The 15728-nt window shown below is 41.4% G+C and overlaps 2 protein-coding genes across 2 annotated transcripts in view; both read right to left on the bottom strand.

Annotated features, from left to right (window-relative positions):
* LOC147227604 (protocadherin gamma-C5-like) overlaps positions 1–6744 on the bottom strand; it is a 354356-nt gene extending 347612 nt beyond the window's left edge. Inside the window, exon 1 of the mRNA XM_086157862.1 lies at positions 4360–6744. Within this exon, the coding sequence (XP_086013988.1) occupies positions 4360–6744 (2385 nt within the window). The remainder of the gene's footprint in view (positions 1–4359) is intronic.
* A 2726-nt stretch (positions 6745–9470) lies between these two features.
* On the bottom strand, positions 9471–11898 carry LOC147227603 (protocadherin gamma-A11-like). Its single transcript, XM_086157690.1, has one exon. The coding sequence runs from the start codon at positions 11790–11792 to the stop codon at positions 9471–9473; it is 2322 nt and encodes a 773-aa protein (XP_086013816.1). The 5' UTR covers positions 11793–11898.
* Between the last annotated feature and the right edge of the window lie 3830 nt (positions 11899–15728).

Here is a 15728-nt window from a genome sequence, read left to right as displayed (position 1 = left end):
AGCTTGAAGATTCAAACTGGAGGTTTATTGCTTATTCTGCTTCAAAAAAAAAGAACAAGAAAAAAAAAAAACAAAGACTGGTGACAATATTTCGCTTCACATGCAATGACAGACTTTGCCACAAACCCACAACAACCCAGCTCTGCAGGCTGCAACTACGTCCTCCAACCTCGCAGCTCTACCTCAGCTGCCATCTCAGCATACCTAGCTTTTTTGTGCTGAGGAGCCTCTTCAACTTCATCCTCCCAGGGAACCGTAAATTTAATATAATATAGTATCTTCTCTATCCCAGACCACAGCAACATATCCAGCCAAAGCCAGGTGCTAACTTTATATGCTGGGACAACCTGCTGCTTGTTCAAATCAGCAATCAACTCCCAGGCCCCGCCTAGAAGTTTATGTACAGCGCTGAGCATTGGCTCAACAAATTCATAAGCAGTCAACAACAGAAATTCAGATATGGTGGCCCACTTATCTTTACTCTTGCAGAGGAAAATACAATAAAATATTTGGGGAAAGTAAAATTACTTTTTTTGCTGCTTATTAATGAGCAAGGCTGTGCAAACATATGGAGAAAATGGATGAGATGAAGACAAACAGAGCAATGACTGCTCCCAATAAGGGAAAAGTAGGGAATTAAGTCTAACTATTTTTGGGGGTTAACCTCCTTGAAATAATATCTAATTAGCTGTATTAAAGATTCTCCAGTCGCGTGCTCAACGTAAAACTTGTCAAACCTTCAGGGTCAAATGGTGACCTGCTTTATATTTGGACTATTTTGACACTATATACTGCATTAGCACCTGTACAAGTCAGAAAGAAATACACACAATTGCTTGGAATGAACATTTCAGTACCACAGAGAGTTCCTGTAACATCCAGGATAACATTCCCAATGAGAAATCCAAATGTTTTATTTTGTCCGATTATGTCTTGCCAGGGCCACAGGACTTACTCTCTTTCCTGTGACCATGACAAGATTTGACAATAATTGACTTTGACCTTGATGACGGAGAACTTGCGCAGACCAGATTTTGGCTTTGAGAATCCTAAAATTAAATGATCCCTGATGATGGTAACAAAGTATGAAACAAGTAGGACAGCATAAAACAACTGTTGAGATAATCAGTGGTCAAAACATAGAAGAAAATTATAAAAAAAAATATGTATTAAATGTACCCTGCTTCCAGAAACTATAGAAAATAATTCAAATCTGTTACTATGCTTTGGAGCCATCAAGGGCTTTAAACAACAGCTGTATTCAAACAAGTCAACTCAGAAACAGGACTTTAAAAAAAATAAATAAAAAATATTATATCACTGTAAAAATAAGTTTTACATCTAAAGTGAATGACTTGATGAGGTTGAAGAGAACCTTAATGTAAAACCAAGAAAATCCAATGACCAGAATTAATTTGAAACTAAAAGCAATGACACAAGCTCCAGGGAATCGAAACCAAACAAACAGCAAAAATCATGTAACCACTGCACCCTGGAATTCAGCACAATCCAGTAAGATACTACTGTGACCAAAAGGTAACACACAGGATATATAGGGGAAACCTTTGTATGGGCAACAGGAGACAATCAAGAAGGCACAAAAGAAAGGGGCACAGGTGAAAAAAATTGACAGATCAACCACGCATGACGATGAATGGAGTTTTGTGAATGCAATTTTTGTGTGCAAGGAGTTAATAGATAGATAAATTGTACAAAAGGACAAGATTCAGTTGATTCAAATGCCACAATCAAAAAAGAATAAAAAGCGTTGTTCAAAGATACTGATGAATTCCATGGTTAGTTCAAAGACGCGTTGGCAATAGAAGGTCTTTAACATCTCCTACCTCTACAGTTGCCTCCAAATCCTCAAAAGGATCCTCAAAGTCAGACGGACTTTTCCTCAGAGTCTCAGTCTTCCTCAGAGCCTCAGACTTTTCCAACACACCAGGTGACTGGGTCTACACCACCCTCCCCTTCAATGTCATTAATACTGGTACTCCAGCGAAAATGCAGGAGAATCATGAGACTCCTCACACTCAGGTAACTATCTTCTCCCACCCTCCCTCTGGAAAAGGTTACACAGAACTCAGGACAAAAACCAATAAACTCAAAAACATTTTCTAGCTACAAGGTGTTGAATCACTCCTAAACAAATAACTGAGGACATCCATCCCCCAGCCCCTGCAAAATCCTTAAAACACAATACTATCTGTGCTCACGTGCAACAGTCACTCTTGCTGAGAGCACTTCTCGAACAATATCTATTTCATATTTATCACGTTCACACTTATACGGTTTCATATGCAGATTGATAAAAGAGCACTGTCTTGTTTTGTTTGCTCATTTTTGATATCCTGTACATATCTTTGGTGCTGTATGCAGTATAATCTTAGATTTTTCTTTTGAGCTTTTTGCACTCCATTTGATACTGAGAGGACTGAAGAGAACAGACAGGAATTCAGGGAGGTGTGGCGAAAGGTAAAGATAGAGGTAGCAAAGGCAAAACAAAGGGCTTATGATGACTTGTATGCTCGGTTGGATAGTAAGGAGGGTGAGAATGATCTATACAGGTTGGCGAAACAGAGAGATAAAGATGGAAAGGATGTACAACAGGTCCGGGTGATAAAGGACAGAGAGGGAAATGTATTGACAGATGCTAGAAGAGTGATGGGAAGATGGAAAGAGTACTTTGAAGAACTGATGAATGTGGAAAATGAAAGAGAGGCAAGGGTAGAAGAGGTGATTATCGTAGACCACAAAGTAGCAAAAATTAGTAAAAGTGAAGTGAGGAAGGCATTGAAGAGGATGAAGAGTGGAAAAGCAGTTGGTCCTGATGATATACCTGTGGAGGTGTGGAAGTGTCTAGGAGAGGCAGCCGTAGATTTTCTGACTAGATTATTCAACAGGATCTTAGAGAGTGAGAAGATGCCTGAAGAATGGAGACAAAGTGTGATGGTGCCTATTTTTAAGAATAAAGGGGATGTGCAGAATTGTGGCAACTACAGAGGGATAAAGTTGATGAGCCATACAATGAAGTTATGGGAAAGAGTAGTGGAAACTAGACTGAGAGCAGAAGTCAGCATTTGTGAACAGCAGTATGGCTTCATGCCTAGGAAGAGTACTACAGATGCAGTATTTGCGTTGAGAATGCTAATAGAAAAGTACAGAGAAGGCCAGAGGGAGTTACATTGCGTTTTTGTAGACCTAGAAAAAGCATATGACAGGGTGCCAAGAGAGGAGCTCTGGTATTGTATGAGGAAGTCTGGAGTGGCAGAGAAGTATGTTAGACTGGTGCAGGACATGTATGCTAGCTGTGAGACACTGGTACGGTGTGCTGTAGGGGTAACAGAGAAGTTCAAGGTGGAGGTGGGACTCCATCAGGGATCAGCTCTGAGCCCCTTCTTGTTCGCAAGCTTTACACCCAAAAACGTTTGCCAAAGGAATCATCAGTATTATGTTTAAATTACTTATTCACTATTCAGCCTGTGCGTCGATACATGTCTCGAGAATTTCCCTTTGGGACTGATAAAGTCAGCCCATCCATCCATCCATCTATCAGAAAAAGAAAATCTGCGGTGGAACACATTCAGCACCATGGACAGCTACACTTCATTTCTGAGGAACAGTCAAGTAAAAAGAAACCTTGCTGCTGAATGTGTGGTTTCATCGTGATTACATTTCAGAACAAAATATATCGACAGATGGTTCAAAAAACGGTTGTGAGACACCTACAAAATTAAGAATATAAACGACGGTATGATAACTACTTATGTTAGTGAAAAAAAATCTACAAGCAGCAATTATGGTATGAATATAAAAAACTTCACTCCATTATAAACTTTTAAAAAGCTCAATCCACATGGGAATTTTTTTTCACCCCTTGGCTTTTCCTCAGGAAATACAGTGAATAATAATCCTACAGTAGAGATGAGTTGAGGGTTTTCTTAACTTTTCTTCAGCAAACAGACAAATCACAAAATAACTTTCAATTTTTGGATTGAGATAAAACAAAAAAATATTTTGAATTCCAATACTAGCTTATGATTAAGTCATATTCACTAAACCTGTGTATATTGATAAAAGAATAAGAATAAATAGAATAGTGAAGTTCAATTGATATATGACTAATGATTTGTGTGCTGATTTTGTTTATACTGTAATACCACAGCATTTTGATGAAATGGTGACAGAGCACTTTCATGGTCACTTCGGAGCCATCTTAGCTTACCACACACATTTATATATGTATATATATATTCCATTACTATGATTCAAACACACAAAAAGTTAGAAAGCAAACATTATATACCACAAATGTGAAAGACCTCTGTATTTGAAAGCATATTAAACATCTCCTACCTCTACAGCTGCCTCTAAATCCTCAAAAGGATCTACGAAGTCAGACGGACTTTTCCTCAGAGTCTGGTCAGCCGGCAGCGTGTTGTCATTGTAAGAGGAGACAAACTTAAAGTCACTGGTTCGAGAGCCTGTTGTCAAGTAGGCGTCATAATTGTAGGCGCTGCGTAAAGTTCCCGTGCCGTCAACGTCTGCGTAATTTGGAGGGAGATACGCGCTGGGGATGGCAACCGCTCCGTCAAACATCAGTCTGGGCTTCCTCCTGCGACAAAACCTCACTCCAAGGATGATGATGATGAAGGTCAGGAAAAAGGTGGACACGCACACCAGCGCGATGATCAGGTAGGAGGTCAGCTTGGAATTCTTCTCGTCATAAGAAATATCCTTCAGTTCAGGCACCTCGGCCAAGTTATCGGAAATAAGTAAATACATGGAGCAGGTGGCGGACAGAGAGGGCTGTCCGTTATCTTTCACCGCCACGATCAGGTTCTGTTTCATGCTGTCCGATTCCGAAACGTCCCTCTGCGTCCTGATCTCTCCGCTGTGGACGCCGATGGTGAAAAGTCCCGGGTCGGTGGATTTGACTATATGATAGGACAGCCAGGCGTTCTGGCCGGAGTCCGCGTCCACCGCGATCACTTTGGACACCAGAGAGCCTCCGTGCGCGGCTTTGGGGACCAGCTCGGTCATGAAGGAGTTGCCCTCCGGGGCGGGGTACAGGATCTGAGGACAGTTGTCGTTCACGTCCGATATGAAGACGCTGACGGTCACGTTGCTGCTCAGCGGAGGAGAACCGTTGTCTCTGGCCATCACGTGGACTTTGAAACTCCGAAACTGCTCATAATCAAACGGCCTGACGGCGTGGATCACTCCCGTGTCTCCGTTCACGGACAGATAGGAGGACACCGGGGCGCCGTTCACCTCGCCAGGTAACAGAGAATAAACCACGGTGCCGTTTTGTCTCCAGTCGGGGTCTCGAGCAGTAACGGAACACAAAGTGGAGCCGGGTTTGTTATTTTCACTCACATATGCGCTGTAGGACTGATCCTCAAACACAGGTGGGTTGTCGTTGATGTCTGCTACAGATAACTGGACACTTTTAGAGGAGGACAGAGGAGGAGAGCCCTCGTCAGTGGCACTTATTGTAATGTTGTAATCAGACACTTGTTCACGGTCCAGGTGTCCAGTAGTTACCAGGGAATAATAGTTTTTGATGGAAGGAACCAGCTTAAAAGGAACGTTTTGCTGAATAAAACAGCGGACCTGTCCGTTATTGTCAGAGTCTCTGTCCTGCACATTAATGACGCCCACCTCTGTACCAGATGACACATTCTCAGGTATGGGGTTTGATAATCTGTGAAGAATTAACACTGGTGGATTGTCATTCACGTCAATGACGTCCACGATAACTTTGGCATACGAAGTTAGTCCTAACCCGTCTTTAGCTTGGATTCTTATCTCAAAAGAGGGTGTTTCTTCAAAATCAACCATGCCTTTTACTTTAATTTCCCCTGATAGAGGATCAATTGAAAAGGCATTCACTTCATCTTCAGACACGTGACCAAAGTCATACGTCACATCTCCGTTTATTCCTTCATCCGCGTCCGTCGCAGTCACTTGAATCACTACCGTGTCTGCAGGAGAGTTTTCAGGCAGACTGGCTTTATAAACGGCCTGGCTGAACACTGGCGCGTTATCATTGGCGTCCAGTACAGTGACGTGGATGACGACTGTACCTGATCTCTGAGGAGAGCCGCCATCTAAGGCTGTCAGAAGCAAATCCATTTCATGCTGTTTTTCTCGGTCGAGCTCATTATCAAGAACCAGCTCGACCTTGTTACTTTCAACATTAAGAATAAAGTTGTCGTTTTTTTGCAGGTTGTATCTTTGAACAGTGTTCTGACCGATATCTGCGTCATGGGCCTCCTCGATGGAGAAGCGGTTTCCCTTCGCAGCGGACTCCCTTATTTCCATTTCGATTCGATTCTTCTTGAATCCGGGCGAGTTGTCGTTTATATCTTGAATATGAAGACTCACACGATGAAGCTCCAGAGGATTGTCGAGCACAAAATTTGCTTTCACAACACAAGACGGTTTCTTTCCGCAAAGGTTTTCTCTGTCGATTCTCTCCGCCGTGATCAAATCTCCGGTGTTCAGATTGATGTCACAAAAGCGTTTCCGTCCACCGTCAAAATCAACACGAGCCATTCGAGCAGACAAAGTCTTCAGGTCCACACCCAGATCCTTGGCTATATTTCCGATAACAAATCCGCGTTTCATCTCCTCGGGAACAGAATAACTCAGATCACCATAAACGAGCTGCAGTGTCACAATGAAGGAAGCGAAGCAGACGATCGGACGAAGCGCTGGAAATCCTTTGTCTACCATCTTCACACAAAAAAGCATTTTTTTGATATAAAAAAAAAACGTTGGTCAAATATAAAGCACAGGATATCCCAATAAAGTAAAGAAGTAATCAGTTGTCAGCGGATAAATCTGACATGGAAGCGGAGTTTCAAGCGGTTGTCATGAATAACCGTGTGTGATATTCCTGCATTAGTAATGGGTGGAGTTGCGTCCGTCTATTTTGTGTCGGTGCACAGCGACACCACGAGACACTTTTGTTTCATCACTGGTGAATAAAACACTTCAGAGTGATTTTTTTGCAAATGTCAGAAAGGCTGGATATCATGTCCAGGACAAGACTTCGCAGAGCTCTTCAAATGAGTTTATCATAGACATGTGAGTTAAGGTTGACATTCAGAGAGAGTCCGGACTATCGTCCACATCTTTCCATGGGCAGTCACTTACAAACATTCTGAGATGGTGTTCCATAAACATTATTCTCCTCGATCTCCTCTGACAGATCGAAAAGTGACCAAGATATTTCACAAAAGCCAAATAATATGAAGTAATATTTTACGAATAAGATTGTACAAGTAAGACTATTGCAGAACAATGAAAACAAAGTCATCAAGCATATGTAAGGTAATCTCATATGACGATGATGGTTGGAAAACCTTTTTTTCCATGAGCAGTCTCCTTCACAAGTTCAGACATGGTTTCAAACATCTTGTTCAGAAAGACACAGCAGGAAGCTTTATGGAAGAAAAGAACAGCTATTGCACTGCTTCCCGATCAGCAGAGCTGTACATAAATATGCAGAAAAGGTAGAACAACAAGCATAGGAGTAACTTCGCCCAATACTGGAAACGTATCAAATGAAAACATGAGTAAATTGGACAACTGATTCTAGTGTCCATCTTGCCAAGATTTACTCAATACAGAGAGCAGTTTCATGATACTTGAAGTCGAAAGATGGAATCAACAATTGCAGATTGCTACACTGAAAGAGCCAGAATGAGTCAAGCAGCATTTGCTGACTTGATAGAATTTTGCATTTAATACATTTTTTCATATCAATTGCTGGGCTCATATGTGAATAATCTGACATAATATTCAGTACTAGTGTACGTGTTCAGAAGGGAATATGCTATTTTCTTTGGGATGATCCAGCAGTACTGCCAGTAATATTGGATTTTTAAAAGCGAGTCTAAATACTAAATGCTTGGTTTGGTCCTGTTTTACCACTGAGTTAAAAAAAAAATATCAAGAGATAGTTAAAATAATATAAAAATTATTTTTTTAACTCAACAAGCTCAAAAATTTTAAACAACTGTAGATTTATAGCTTATTCTGCTGCAAAAAAAACAACAAAGAACACTGGTGACCATATTTATGTTCACATGCAATGACAGACTTTGCCACAAACCCACAACAACCCACCTCTGCAGGCCGCACCCATGCCCTTCAATCTTGCTGCTCTACCTCTACTGCTATCTCAGCATACCTAGCTTTTTTGTGCTCACGAGCCTCCTCAGCTTGATCCTCCCAGAAGACCGAAAGTTTAATAAAATACAATATCCTCTCTATCTCAGACCACAGCAACATATCCAGCTGAAGTCGGGTGATAACTATATATGTTGGGACTACCAACTGCTTGGGCAAATCAACCATCAACTCCCAGGCCCCGCTGAGAAGTTTTTATACAGTGCTGGGCATTGGCTTAACAAATTAATAAGCAGTGAACAACAGAAATTCAGATATGGTGGCACACTTATCCTCACTCTTTCAGAGGAAGATACAGTAGAAATATTTGGCAAAAAGTGAATTACTTTTTGTGCGGCTAAATAATGAGCAGGGCTGTACAAAATTATGAAGAAATTGATTGAGATGAAGACAAGCAATAAGGGCAAAGTAGAGAAACAAGTCCAACTATTTTGGGGGTTTTACCTCCTTAAGATAATATCTCATTCAAACCTCAAGACTTGAAAAGGGGACTTAACATGTCACTGCCAATCATGTGGCAAAACACGCGAGTCACTTACAAACATTCTGAGATGATGTTCCATAAACAGAGGAAGGTCCTAAAACTCCAGAGGAGGTTTTTCATTCACTGGTCATTTTAGAAACGTGAAATGTGAAACGTCAAGAAACGTGTATTAAATGTCCCCTGCTTCCAGAAAGTATAGAAAATAATTCAAAGCTGTTACAACCCTTTTGAACCCTCAAGGGCTTGAAACACCAGCTGTATTCAAACAAATCAACTCAGAACCAGGACTCGGAAAAAAAAAATGATATCACTGTAAAAATAAGTTTTACATTTTAAGTTAATGACTTAATGAGGTTAAAGAGAACCCCAATGTAAAACCAAGAAAAGCCAATGACCTGATATAATTTGAAACTAAAAACAATAACACAAGCTCCAAGGAATCTAAACCAAACAACCAGCAAAAATCATGTAACCACTGCGACCTAGAATTCAGCACAATCCAGTAAGATACTACCCTCACCAAAGGGTTAAACACAGGCTATATAGAGGAAACCACGGAATGGGCAGCCAGAAACAATCAAGAAGGGACCAAAGAGAGGGGCACAGGGGGAGAAAAATGACAGAACCCGTGACAATGAATGGAGCTTTGTGAATGTAATGTTTGTGGGTAGGGAGTTAATACATTGTTAAATCGTGCAAGAGGACAAAAATCAGTTGATTCAAATGCCATAATCAAATATGAATAAAAAGTGTTCTTCAAAGATATTGATGAATTCTATGGTTAGTTCAGAAAAAATTGTAATAGAAGGTCTTGAATATCTCCTACCTCTACAGCTGCCTCCAAATCCTCAAAAGGATCCACAAAGTCAGACGGACTTTTCTTCAGAGTCTGGTCAGCAGGCAGCGTGTTGTCATTGTAAGAGGAGACGAACTTAAAGTCACTAGTTCTAGAGCCTGTTGTCAAGTAGGCGTCATAATTGTAGGCGCTGCGTAAAGTTCCCGTGCCGTCAACGTCTGCGTAATTTGGAGGGAGATACGCGCTGGGGATGGCAACCGCTCCGTCAAACATCAGTCTGGGCTTCCTCCTACGACAAAACCTCACTCCCAGGATGATGATGATGAAGGTCAGGAAAAAGGTGGACACGCACACCAGCGCGATGATCAGGTAGGAGGTCAGCTTGGAATTCTTCTCGTCATAAGATATATCCTTCAGTTCGGGCACCTCGGCCAAGTTATCGGAAATAAGTAAATACATGGAGCAGGTGGCGGACAGAGAGGGCTGTCCGTTATCTTTCACCGCCACGATCAGGTTCTGTTTCATGCTGTCCGATTCCAAAACGTCCCTCTGCGTCCTGATCTCTCCGCTGTGGACGCCGATGGTGAAAAGTCCCGGGTCGGTGGATTTGACTATATGATAGGACAGCCAGGCGTTCTGGCCGGAGTCCGCGTCCACCGCGATCACTTTGGACACCAGAGAGCCTCCGTGCGCAGCTTTGGGGACCAGCTCGGTCATGAAGGAGTTGCCCTCCGGGGCGGGGTACAGGATCTGAGGACAGTTGTCGTTCACGTCCGATATGAAGACGCTGACGGTCACGTTGCTGCTCAGCGGAGGAGAACCGTTGTCTCTGGCCATCACGTGGACTTTGAAACTCCGAAACTGCTCATAATCAAACGGCCTGACGGCGTGGATCACTCCCGTGTCTCCGTTCACGGACAGATAGGAGGACACCGGGGCGCCGTTCACCTCGCCGGGTAACAGAGAATAAACCACGGTGCCGTTTTGTCTCCAGTCGGGGTCTCGAGCAGTAACGGAACACAAAGTGGAGCCGGGTTTGTTATTTTCACTCACATATGCGCTGTAGGACTGATCCTCAAACACAGGTGGGTTGTCGTTGATGTCTGCTACAGATAACTGGACACTTTTAGAGGAGGACAGAGGAGGAGAGCCCTCGTCAGTGGCGCTGATTGTAATGTTGTAATCAGACACCAGTTCACGGTCCAGGTGTCCAGTAGTTACCAGGGAATAATAGTTTTTAATAGAAGGAACCAGCTTGAAAGGCACATTTTGCTGAATAAAACAGCGAACCTGTCCGTTATTGCCAGAGTCTCTGTCCTCCACATGAATGATGCCCACCTCTGTACCAGGAGACACATTCTCAGGCATGGAGTTAGAAAGCGAATTTATATTGATCACAGGAGCATTATCGTTCATATCAACGATATCAACGACAAGTTTGGCATACGAGGTCTGGCCCAAACCGTCTTTAGCTTTGACTCGCATTTCAATAGACCTACTCTTTTCAAAATCAATCAGACCAGTCGCCGTAATTTTTCCGCTTTTGGGATCAATTGCAAACACATTAGCGTCATCATTAGTTATATGACCAAATTGATAGGTCACATCACCGTTTATTCCTTCATCCGCGTCCGTCGCAGTCACTTGAATCACAACCGTGTCTGCAGGAGAGTTTTCAGGCAGACTGGCTTTATAAACGGCCTGACTGAACACTGGCGCGTTATCATTGGCGTCCAGTACAGTGACGTGAATGACGACTGTACCTGATCTCTGAGGAGAGCCGCCATCTAAGGCTGTCAGAAGCAAATCCATTTCATGCTGTTTCTCTCGATCGAGTTCATTGTCCAGAACCAGTTCGACTCTGTTATTGTCAACAGCGAGAATAAAGTTGTCGTTCTTTTGCAGGTTGTATCTTTGAACAGTGTTCTGACCGATATCTGCGTCATGGGCCTCCTCGATGGAGAAGCGGTTTCCCTTCGCAGCGGACTCGCTTATTTCCATTCCAATTAAACTCTCCGGAAATGTCGGCGAATTGTCGTTTATATCTTGAATATGAAGACTCACGCGATGAAGCTCCAGAGGATTTTCCAAAACCAGATCTATTTTAACCACACAAGAAGGTTTCTGTCCGCAGAGGCTTTCTCTGTCGATTTTCTCCGACGTGATCAAGTCTCCGGTGCTCCGATTTATGTCGCAAATGTGGTCCTGAGTCCCATCCAAATGAAACCTGGCCTTTCGAGCAGACCAAGTCTTCAGGTCGATACCCAGATCCTTGGCTATATTTCCGATAACAGATCCACGTTTCATCTCCTCGGGAACGGAATAACTCAGATCGCCATTAACGAGGTGCAGCGTTATAATAAAGGAAGCGAAGCAGATGATCGGACGAAGCGCTGAAAATCCTTTGTCTCCCATCTTCACATAAACCACGGCTTTTATCTCCCCCCACCCCCCCAAAAAAAATCAAAATCCACGACCAATCACAAAATATATCCAGACACTCGAGATATGGTTAATAGTTGAAAGGGTAACATATGACTGACAGTCCTTTTTGAAACGGAATGATACCCTTTCCGTAGTCATGGGTGGAGTTGTGTGTCTATTTTGTATCAGTGAACAGCGACACCGTGAGTCGCATAACACTCTGTTACGCATAAGACTCGGCTGCATTATAATCAGTGGAGGCAGCACACAAGGCTGGAATGAGATTCAAATTCCCATCATCTATGAAAGTGCTAGAAAAAAAAATGAAACACCTATAAAAGGTGCAGAATAAAAATTATCAATAACTCTACATAGACGCTTCATGAATTCAAAAAGACAAAATAAGGCAAAATTTATCCAGTGCTCCTTACCGTAACATGTTTTTTTTTTTTTTCTCTCAGCACATTTCATATAGACAGAATAAGATAATCAATGCAGAACAAATACAGACTCATTTCTAATATGAAAAGACAAGATAATGTTCAAAAGTTTATTACAAACTAGCTAAGGGGTCATAATTATCAATTTAGTGAAAATTTTGTTCAGGCAAAGCACAAGCCACTTGTATACTGTGAACAGCAGAGTTGTAGGAGCAGTGTGAGAAATTCTGATAGGTTTCAGACACTAATATTGCATCAGAATCACTTATCTGTCCCACAGGGGCAAGTGAAGGGCACATGTAGTAGCATCTGCAGATCCACACATCTATAAATAAACTGTACACATGTATGTATAAACGTAACAATTTCAGACTAATATATTTGGGGCTGTTTTGTGTTCTGTTTAAAACAATAAACAGTAAATAACATTGTTGAAGTCTATCATCAGTTATATAACTACTCTCCATTTGTCGAATTTTGTAGAAACTAACTTTAGGTATCGTAAGTACCAATGTGTGCATTAGAAATAATGGGACAAAACCTTAAGACACCTGCATACAGTAGCTAAAATATATGAAACAACGATAAATGTTGTCCTCCAAAGTAGAGAACGCATGAGGGAGCCCAAATAATTCAAGTGAACTTTGAACAACACACCAATTACAGAATCACAATTTTCAATGCTTGACGATCAACAGAGCTGTACAAACATGGAGAAATAGGTGAAAAAGGACAAGCATGGAGATTACTTTAGCCAAGAAGGGAAAAGTGTGGAATGAAATCATGGGTGAATTGTTGAAGTTTACGTACTTGAAAAACATGCCAGCGGTGGACTGAAATATTTATTGGGGGTGGGGTAGAGTGTGTCCTTGATCTTACCTGGAAGCTCCTCCCCGTCGGACATGCTTGGAACACCTAAGGAGGAAGATGTCCAGGAGGCACCTTGTCCCAAATGCCTGAGCCACCTCCCATGGCTCCTCTGCCGGTGGAGGAGCCGCAACTCTACTCTGAGCCCCAACCAAATCGTTGACCATCTCACCCTATCACTAAGAGAGAGCTGGACAACATGCAGAAAAAACTCATTTCAGCCACTTGGTTCCACAAGTGGTCTTGTTTTTTCGGCTATAACCATCATCTCATGACTATTTGACACTGTAACTGTAAAACGTGGCAAATTAAAATGTTAAGAACCAAGAAGTAAAAGTCAATCATTTATCGAATCTCAACTCTTCTGCCATTATCAAAGAACATTTACCTGGATCAGAGAACTGTTTCAGAATACATAAAAATTCAGAATCATAACTTAGAAATGATTTCAGCTGAATGACTCATCCAACAGTAATTGCATCATTCCCAGTAATGTAGTCCATAGCTTGAACTTTACAACAAAGAAACAATCCAAGATCACACATCAGTTTTACATTTGAAACTTTATTAAATCGTATTCAGAATAAACAACATTTTATGATAAGGAAGTATGTAGATTCAGATACAGTATGCTTGACGAGACCAACGTTTCAGCACCATGGACAGCTACACAGATACAGCTACATAGGCAGAGGGACATAACAGAACACTCAGCAGCTCAAATCAAACATTTCAATTAAGAACCAGGAGTTTAAACAATTGTGAAGAGAACCAGTAAATGATCCATGAGTTGGATTTTTTTTGGCATAATAGAAACACCATGTCTTTTATGCTCCCATTACTGCAGTATAAAAAGCCTTAAAATATCTATGGACACTAGAAAACACCTTGAACATATTTCTACAGATCCATCTACATCATCCAAAAGATGTAAAAGAGGTACTGAGACAGATTTTTTCCTTGAAGTCGGCCCAGCAGGTGGCAAATAGTAATTTTGAGATCATTTTTTAAATAATAATAATTATTATTATTATAATGACCAATACTTATGTGTAAAGTTAGTAGAAATTATTATATACATGGAGTAGAGAGATTGGATGTCGTTTTTGTAGTTTTTACACTCCATAGCTAAGGGTGCAACTGCCAAGTGGGAGGCCTCGAGGAAGACCAAAGAAGATTTATGGATATAGGGACAGAGGACATGAAATTAGTTCGGTTGAGAGAATACAAAGAATAGGGCGAGATGGGGGAGGTTGATTCGCTGTGCAATCCCTGAAGGGAGCAGTGGAAAGGAAAAGAGGAAATGATTAAATACATCAGCAGTGGGTGGGCATATCGGGTCCACATTTCTGCTGAGCCACAGCGACACCATGAGCCCTTATTTTTCTAACCTGCACACATTTATGTTATTACCATCTTACATTTACAAACTGACCAATCCCACTTTCACAGACGGGGCGTGTGGCTGATACAATATGCAATGAAGTAGAATATATCCCTTATTTCACATTTGAAGCATTTTTTGAACAATATGATATGAGTGAAACACAAACATCCTTCCATACATCCATCTTCTGCTGCTTATCTTGCACTCAGGGTTGCGGAGGAAAAACATATATAATAATTTCAAAATATGATCTGTTAGTTATTGCCTCATGGCACCTTATCCATATTGATGGTGAATAGGTGATGTTTGTGATCATGTGACATCACTGAAAGACTTTTTTGTCCATGCGGTTTCATTGAAAGGGAGTGATTATCATTACGAAGCAATTATAAAACAAGATGTACACGTGATGAATTAAGTAGTAAGACAAAGTCAATAATTATCCAAGTTCACTTATTCAGGTGGCACACTGTGAGTCAAACATAGAGGTAAGGCACAGTCAAATATTGTCCAGCTTTTACATGTTTTGGTAGAATATTGCACATAGGGGTTGTAGTATTATTGCACATATAAAGGTGGAATATTGCAAATGTGCTATACAAGCAGAGTTCCAAACACTACTTGACTGAGGCAGAATGGTAAAAAAAAAATTAAGTTTCCCCACAAACCACATGAAGACGTCATTATCTGCCAGTTGTTTCTAGTCAGGACTAACAATTTGAAGGCAAGTTGTAGTATCATTATTACTAATATTGTCAGTTTGGAGTTTACAAATATGATCAATAATTCCATGTTGGGAATCCAAACACAAAAATAAACTTTTTGAATGTGAGGTAGAGTCACTTTTCACTATCTGTCCTGGATTCTGGCCACTGCGCAAGAGGAAAGATTTACATTGAGACTGATCAGTGGATTCTGAATTGCACGTGGAAACCTCAGAATGCAGAGAAAAAGCCAAGCTGACAAAGAGCAACATTCAAACATACAGAAAGGACCATCTCGCGTAGGGAGAGGCACCATCCAATTCAAGATTCAAAGCCTTTATTTTCACACGCACAGTATATAAACGTGCTCTCCTGTACAGTGAAATTCCTACTTTGCTGACCGCAGTGCATTTCGATGTGT

The sequence above is a fragment of the Fistularia commersonii genome, chromosome 13, assembly GCF_037954325.1.
Source record: "Fistularia commersonii isolate RoL2024-O1a breed Wild chromosome 13, RoL_Fcom_v1.0, whole genome shotgun sequence".
Lineage (NCBI taxonomy): Eukaryota > Metazoa > Chordata > Actinopteri > Syngnathiformes > Fistulariidae > Fistularia > Fistularia commersonii.
The sequence above is the reverse complement of the archived record's forward strand: the minus strand, read 5'-3'. Positions and strand labels throughout refer to the sequence as shown.

Coding starts and splice junctions, on each gene's coding strand:
- LOC147227603 (XM_086157690.1), bottom strand. CDS start 11,792: ATGAAACGTGGATCTGTTATCGGAAATATAGCCAAGGATCTGGGTATC.